At 48.5% G+C, this 7,551-nt stretch overlaps 4 protein-coding genes across 4 annotated transcripts; all 4 read right to left on the reverse strand.

Moving 5' to 3' along the window:
* Positions 1-100: 100 nt before the first annotated feature.
* TEOVI_000067400 (uncharacterized protein) lies at positions 101-1,153 on the reverse strand (the record flags this gene model as incomplete). The annotated part of the gene is made up of 1 exon (XM_067224045.1): positions 101-1,153. One exon carries the CDS (start codon positions 1,151-1,153, stop codon positions 101-103), a length of 1,053 nt encoding a protein of 350 aa, XP_067080146.1.
* A 584-nt stretch (positions 1,154-1,737) lies between these two features.
* TEOVI_000067500 (transcription elongation factor 1 homolog) lies at positions 1,738-2,220 on the reverse strand (the record flags this gene model as incomplete). Its single annotated transcript, XM_067224046.1, has 1 exon — positions 1,738-2,220. One exon carries the CDS (start codon positions 2,218-2,220, stop codon positions 1,738-1,740), a length of 483 nt encoding a protein of 160 aa, XP_067080147.1.
* Positions 2,221-2,725: 505 nt separating this feature from the next.
* On the reverse strand, positions 2,726-4,945 carry TEOVI_000067600 (ATP-dependent DEAD/H RNA helicase, putative; the record flags this gene model as incomplete). The annotated part of the gene is made up of 1 exon (XM_067224047.1): positions 2,726-4,945. One exon carries the CDS (start codon positions 4,943-4,945, stop codon positions 2,726-2,728), a length of 2,220 nt encoding a protein of 739 aa, XP_067080148.1.
* A 736-nt stretch (positions 4,946-5,681) lies between these two features.
* On the reverse strand, positions 5,682-6,494 carry TEOVI_000067700 (uncharacterized protein; the record flags this gene model as incomplete). The annotated part of the gene is made up of 1 exon (XM_067224048.1): positions 5,682-6,494. One exon carries the CDS (start codon positions 6,492-6,494, stop codon positions 5,682-5,684), a length of 813 nt encoding a protein of 270 aa, XP_067080149.1.
* Between the last annotated feature and the right edge of the window lie 1,057 nt (positions 6,495-7,551).

A 7,551-nucleotide genomic window follows, 5' to 3' on the forward strand; every position in this document is an offset into this window, starting at 1 on the left:
ATGATGTGTGCGGCTCCCCATGGTTATGTGAGAACCAACCTCATATTCACTAATGTGGGTATACAACTAACCGGCAGAATATGGTTCTGATTGTAGATTTTCACGGATTTGGAAATACCGACCCAAGAACGGGTGCCGCGGCGCCTCCCACATCACGTTTTGCTGGCATGATTCCCATGGAGTGCAAAAGGAAGGGCAATGATGCGTGACTCTTCTCAGCCATTCCGTGGGAACTAGTGGCTGAGGCTGCCGAAGCCAGCTGTGGATGATGTAGCACGCGGAGCTCACGCACTAGCTTCATCACTTCTGCATCCCTGCTCACATGGGCAGTGTGACTTGTAAATGGAAGCTCTTTGCAGGCTATGCAAACATATCTTTCGCTCATGACAGATGGCATCACTGAGGAAGTAGATATAAGTGGTGTGCATGCGCCGCACATGATAGCACCGCAGCATGATGTTGTAAACGTTTGACGCGGTAGGAATCCGCACACAGTACAGAGGTACACTTCCACGCGGGGGTCGAGACGAATGGTTCCTGCTTGAATCAGATTATTCAACAGATCCAAGTCATGAACCGTAGCCGGGGGGATTGATTGAAAGTACGTCTCAGCACATGTAAACTTGTGCAATGCCGTTCGGTTTCTCCCAGAAAACACGCTCGGCCGCGACACAGAAGTGTCATGGTTACCCCTACCGCTATTCTTGGTTTCCTCAGGCCTGGATTTGGTTCTGCGAGTTAGCTCGTGTTCTTCCCTTCGGTCAGATTTCACGCCAACAATGGCGGCGGAAGCGAGTGATTCCCAACGGGAGGTAAAAACAATTAGCCTTCCGTGCACTAACAGATCATCTACTGCAAATACCTGCCTCGTGAGACTCTTAGGAGTGACAAGGCGAATATTTCCAGTGCTATCACTTAAAGATTCGTGTAATATTGTGAGTCCCAATGTGGAAAGATCAGGAGCTGCTCGCACTCTTACAACCGAGGTGTGCAACTGCTGCTGGCAGAGGGCAACAAGCGTATGGCCATGAATAATAAGTTGACCGCCTTCACTACCCCCGTCTGCTTCCTCCACTGAATGTGACACTAATTCAGAACGGGTGAGTGTGTACGGAGTTACGGGCCAATCACCATCGACAACAAGAAACTTCATGGGCTTACATGCAATGAAGAAGTGGTATGTAAAGAACCGTGTTTCTACAAAATTTTATTTCCCAATTCCTGAGCCCCACTCAGCAAACACAGCGTAATCAATTACTTTGACAAGCGGGGACAACGCTTGGCGACCTGAAATGCAGGTCCCGAAGAGGCACACAAAATACACCGAAGAAGAAAAGAGGTGATTTTGAAGTGTTTGATGGAGGTGAAAGTAACTCTGCAAGTTGATAAAAACAAAAGAAAAAGTACCACTCGCATGGAGTCTCGATCATTTGCATTGACCCCAACGCAGCCGCTGTGTCCAGGTTCACAACGCCCACTCACCATCCGTCCATCCCATCCCTCTTTCGCAGACAAAAAACATAAACGGAACATATAAAAGATGAAATGCGCAGCTCGTAACGCACCGCCGACCTCAACGGTCCATTCCCGGATGGTGACACCATCGGAGTTTGCTAACGTTCTGTTTCACCCCTTTCCGTTGTTGATGGGGCACTTCACCCTGTTCCACAAAAGGGGTCCGCCGATACGTGTCTCATCATCCCTCACGTTTATCTTCTCTTTTCCCCCCGTTTCTGGTCAAAACAGCGGCTCATCGTACTCACTATCGACATGGATGTCAGATGCCAGGAGGGCGGACCTGCTAATATTTTCTACCGTGCTTAAAAAGTTGTCATAATCGCTTGGTTCCGCCGAGGCCATGTCCTCTTCAAGCGTTGCCTGTTGTCTATTTTTTGGCGCAAGTTGTGCAAGGCCAGTGCGGGCGGCCATAGCTCCCGTTTCAACGTTGTGTGCCCGCAAAAGTTCGTGATCCTTTTCCATCAATTCTTCACGAAAGCGGAAAAAAACGTCCACAGGTTTTTCCAACGGTGAGAAGTTATAATGCCTATTTTCCCCAACACGACACACACGGCAGTGCACCGACGCCAAGCCATCGCTGCGTTTCAACCTCACGGCAATGGATTTCTTTGCGTCGCAAAAGGGACAATCAAAATGAGAAGGAATCTTGTATTTACTTTCCTTCTTAATAGGTACCGTTGCCTTTTTCTTTGTTCCACCCATTGCAATCAGCAAAACGTATATGTTTATATACACGCGTATACAAAATAATTTAAAAAAAAACTCCACGTAAATCAACAAGAAAGAGATCAGCCTACCGGAGCCTCAACGGTGCGAAGGTAAGATAAGGAAAAAAGAAAAGGGAAAGTACCGGGAAAACACAGGAAGTGACGTTTTTCAAAGCATATGAAACAAAAATGTGACGACATGATGTTCCACGGTGCTATTTTCCCACGTACTTTTTTCGGGTGTAGCGTGTAACAAATTTACTGAATGTTTTTTCCTTTCTGTTTCCTTTTAGACTGTTTTTTTTTTTTATAACGTATTTATCTGCACCTGCTTGCCCTGGTAATTTAAACGATAACCACACCAACACAAAACACCCTCCCTTTTCCGGTGGGGTTGCCCTTCATGCTCCAGGGACCTTGATGGCAATTTCAGGTCAGGTTCTCACGTGCGTAGCGGAAAAACAGGCACGTTCTCCGATTTTCCCCCTTCATTTTCTTCTTCAGCCACGTTCTCTCTTTGTTTGTGATATAAACCTCCTCGAGCCACCAAATGTCGCTGACGACGGCTTATTTCCCACGGCGTCACCCCTCCGAGCGCTTTCAAGTGCCGACACCCAGCGACCCGTTAACCGCAATTGCGTTTCCTTCAGATATCTATCCGCTTCCTCAATGAGTAATCGTGCCTTGTCCTTCACCAAACCACGACCCTCCCCATTATTTCCACCTTCAGGACTGGACTCAATCGCGACTTTACCCAACTGAGTGGGTGCAACATCAAACATAAAAAAGTGGCGTTCGTACCGCACTGGTTGCATCCGAGACACGGCGGCACTAATTGCTTTAAACATAGCCACCTCCCCATCCTTCATGGTTCCACTAGGTCCAAGCTTTTGTAAAAGTAAATGTAAGTGACCGGCCCGCATAGCCCGGGCAGTACGCCCCGCGCGATGGACGTATTGGGAAAGGGTTTCCGGAGGATTGTACATAATCACATGGCCGACATTTGGCACATCCACACCACGCATGAGGGCATCAGAGGCAACAACACACGAATCGGGACGGGATTTAAGAAGTGCACGGCGCCGCTCACTTTCGGTGGCGAGAGTCGTGAACTCCGTCGCCTGAACCCCTGCCGAGAGAAGAAAGTGACCCATCACACGTGCCTCATCAGCAGAGCGGCAGAAAATGACAATGCGCCTACCAGCGTCATCATCACATGATGGGTAGGAAGGATCAGATGCTCCGACAAGTTTTGAGGCTCCACGCCTTCGATGTGGCAAAGCCCGAAACTCGGTGCTTTCGCACTCCCTGACATTTTCACGACTAAAAGTACCGTAACCATTGCTTCCGAGGCCAGTGCCTTCACTTTCATCATCTTGCGCCGCTAGACCTTCTTCCCGCCTCTTATGTTCTTCAACAAGGGCTTCAGCCTTCTTTTGCTTGTCGACAATTGCCCGGACGAGTTTTAGTAAAACAGCGTGTCGGTACCAATCCTCCACAAAGACAACGTGCTCTTGAAGACGTGGTGGAAGTGCAAACGAAGTGCGCACCAGTTGCTGCCGAGAAAGTGGCAGTTTCACTTCCTCATTGCCATCTTCACAAGAGTCTTCCTCGCCCCCTTTACCCACATCGTCCCCTCTTTTATTCTTAGTGTTGGCGTTTCCTCTCTCCTGATCCCGCTTGTTCTTCTTTCTACTCCCTGTGTCATCCGTTGATGGAAGTGGAAGGGGTTCTCCTTCATCCTCCCGCTGAATTTCGGTCCCGAAACTGTCCAATGTGAAATGCCGGCAATTTCGCAGACGAACCTCCGAAATTCGCGTAATATGCGACGACAATGTTGCAGAACAGAGGAATTTATGGAGACTATATGTTAATTGCGTAAGCCGCCGTCGGTCTCCGGTGCTACCAACGCGTGACGCTTGCTCCTCCTCGAATCGTTCAACCACTTTCGCCACGAAGTTGGCAAAGTTCCCGGAGAGAACTTGATCTGCCTCATCGATAACTAATAGACGGAGGTGCAGGAGTGTGAAGCCGGGAGTGCCATCAAGATGGCGAAGCAGACGCTGTGGCGTTGATATTACAATATCTGCACGTGAGTAGTAGTGAAGAGAAGAGTCCACCATGGAGTCATATCCCACTTCCTCACCATTACCACCGTCACTACTACTTGCACCATCCTCAGATTCATCTTCATTGTGTGCCACACCAGCGGCGTTGCTCGGGAGGGAAACACTATCGCCATTGTAGATGTTCATGTAGGGCACATTTCTGTAGTGGCCCTGTGTTTGATGTGTACCGCTTCCCACAAGACGAACAGTCCGTACTAACGCTGCAGCCTCCTCTTTTACACTCATTTCATCACAGAGCGAGACAGTAGTTATGGTTGTTCCACGGGTAAGTCGTTGCAGTTCGTGCGTTACCTGCTGGCCTAAGGCCTTTGTGGGTACCAGCACCAATGCGAGAAGACGTGTGTGGTTGGTGCCCTTCTTAGCCTCGGTAATCATTTGTAAGAGAGGAAGGAGATAACACAGGGTCTTTCCACTGCCAGTTGGAGCGGTGAGGCAAACATCCATCGGCAATCCACTCAGCAATGCCCGCCGAACCGTTGGAACCACCGCCTGCTGGACGGGTAGCGGCCTTTCATAGCGAAGTCGGTTTTGCAGCGGTTTAAGAATCCATTGATGATCATCTCCCACACAATCATTCCAGGGACTTAGCATGTAAGAGATTATGAACAGCCAAGTAACAACAGCCCTCTCCCTTTCTTACTATCACTTACAAGTTTTTAACTACTGGGCCGCAACTGCAGGACTTCTCCGTAGCTTCTTCCGCCTCGCCGAGATGTAGTCCTCGCACCCTGCTGTGGTAATGTGATGCCACAAACGCCTTTTGAATGTATATAGATATATTCTTTCAGCTCCTTTAAAAAAAACTTTGGGCACCAGTTATCTCAATTTTCCACACCACTTAAGGGCTCCCCCTACTCTTCCATCAGAAATATAACAACGCAGAAACAAATAGGGACTAGTGAGATTGTCCGGTTTAACTCAAATAAATAGGGAAAGCTGCACAGCACAATTTGATGAGAAAGGGTTGTAACAAATGTTTGAAAGTTCATAATACTTCGAAGGGTTATTTTGTAAGGGTTGGTGAGCCACGCACTTCCCCGCTCATTTTATCCCAACTTGCAGACACACAGTTCAATGCGGCGGAAACAGACCCGTATGCGCTGTTCACACACCGCCGCTCCACCGTTTCGTCAGATAGGTAAGCATGTAGAAACGCATCTGCGCTGCTTTCTTTAAAATATCTGTGACAAACTACTTATGTATGCATAACCAATGACGCAAACATCCGTACCAAACACAATAATCGAGGCATTGCCTCATACCACTGCAGCCGCTATATGCACTTCCCCTCAACCAGCTGGTCCCTTTTCATTGGTCAAGTCGCTGCTCAGTGAACGAATTGGTACTCGTCGCCGATTTTTTCGTACATAAACAACTTCTTCTCCGCAGCGAGTCGCATTAGTGACTGCCTACTGGGAGCATCGCTACCTACCGCACGCTTAAGAGCCATGAAGTGCGTGCAATGATGCACCAGGCGGAGTGACTGAGCCACGTCGCTGTTACCACTCACCTTGGTATACAGCGGTGACACAAAGAAGTCTCTCATGATAGCACGTTCTATTATACTTTTCTCTGAAGCGGCCTCATGGACTGTGAGCAATGCGGCCACCTTAGGATAGTTTTGCTTGAGGAGCAAACCATCAAATACGACGGCGGAAATAGGGAGTTTGCGTGAGAACACCGGCACAAGCTTCTCTGCTGGTGCGATATGGGGGTCAAAAAATTCGCACAACGCTTGACGCTCCGAACAGCCATTGGAGAGCCGATGCGTTAGCCCCTGAGGGTCCTTGCGGTCTTCTATTGTAAAGGGTGAGTTGGCGCTCGCACAAATTCCCTGAAGCGCAGAAAACGCTTCAAAGTCAGTGCACAGAAGGGGAAGTAGTTTGTAGTGAAAGTGTGGTTGGTGAATGGCTTTCAGCTTGTCAAAGTCGGACACAATGATATCACGCGGGAGTCTCGGAAGCGTAGCAGGTGTTGCAGCCATGTGCGTCATCAGAACAATCCGACGAAGTTTGTAGCCATGAAAGACTTCGTCAAAAATATTCTCACGGGTGATGTCGCCGGAGACCTGGTGGATCAACAGCGGGACCATTTGTTTGTGCCGCTTCTTAATGAGCGACGCGTACACATCGCGCTGCATTGGTGGTACTTTCTTGGTCACCTGCCACTAATAGTTATCACCTATTTTAGCCTAACTGCGTGCGCTTTTGTCTGTCCGTATATCGACGAAGTCACTTTGCTATCCTTATGAACACACGGTCAGTCGGTTATCACTGGTTTTAACAAACCACCATGCACGGATACAACTTGGTCCCTGGGTGTCCTCTCCGCCCCTTTTCACTTTCTCCCCTATTTTACCGCGTTACCGCTTATTTGAAGTGCGAAATTCACAAGCGTGCGCAGCGTATGGGAAAAACATAGAGAACCATTGAAGGGAAGAGAGAAGACAACGTGCTGAAACATTCAGAGAGCTACCGAGGGGCACGACATGATAAACAATAACCTGATGGTTGATTGATTAGTGAATGCTCATGGATCGGGTTCAAACGTGGGGCAGCACACTCACTCAACCTCCAAGTGGGGTGGCTGCATCATCTCCTCCAAACCGTAGCACGGTGAACTAGATGTCGTCACATATACACAGTGTTCTATGAATGCTGGAAGTCACCAAAATTGATAATAATAACAACAATAATAACAGTTAAATTTTAAAAGGAAGAACATGCGGAGGGTAATAAAGCTTCCACAGTGAATAAGAAACATATTGTTTTATAAGCTGAGATCACCAACCTACTTCAGCTGCGCTAGAACCCACCGTTGACATGAGGCACCCATCAAACAGGGCACTTCTCCCAGCCTTCACCCTACCGTTTTTTTTTAAAAAAGGAGAAGTGCGCTCGGTGCACACATGTGTATAGCAACGCAAAATGGGGCTTTCGCTGTAGCATCAGCCGTCCAATCTCCCATCTAAATGCGTACAGCACCATATGACGCGACTGTATGTGAAACGAGCGCAAACGCAGCATTGCGGAACCTTTCCTTCTCCCCCCCCAAACTGCGATACGCTTTTACGCTCACAGCGCAGTACCTACAATGCTTCAGAGCCAAACTTAACACAGCTCCCCGGAGGGCCGCGTTCGGATGAACCAAGAGGCAGGAATTAAGTGTCTCTCCCTGATTGATACTCCTTTTTTTTT

The sequence above is a fragment of the Trypanosoma equiperdum genome, assembly GCF_001457755.1.
Source record: "Trypanosoma equiperdum strain OVI genome assembly, contig: ctg_213, whole genome shotgun sequence".
Taxonomy (NCBI): domain Eukaryota; phylum Euglenozoa; class Kinetoplastea; order Trypanosomatida; family Trypanosomatidae; genus Trypanosoma; species Trypanosoma equiperdum.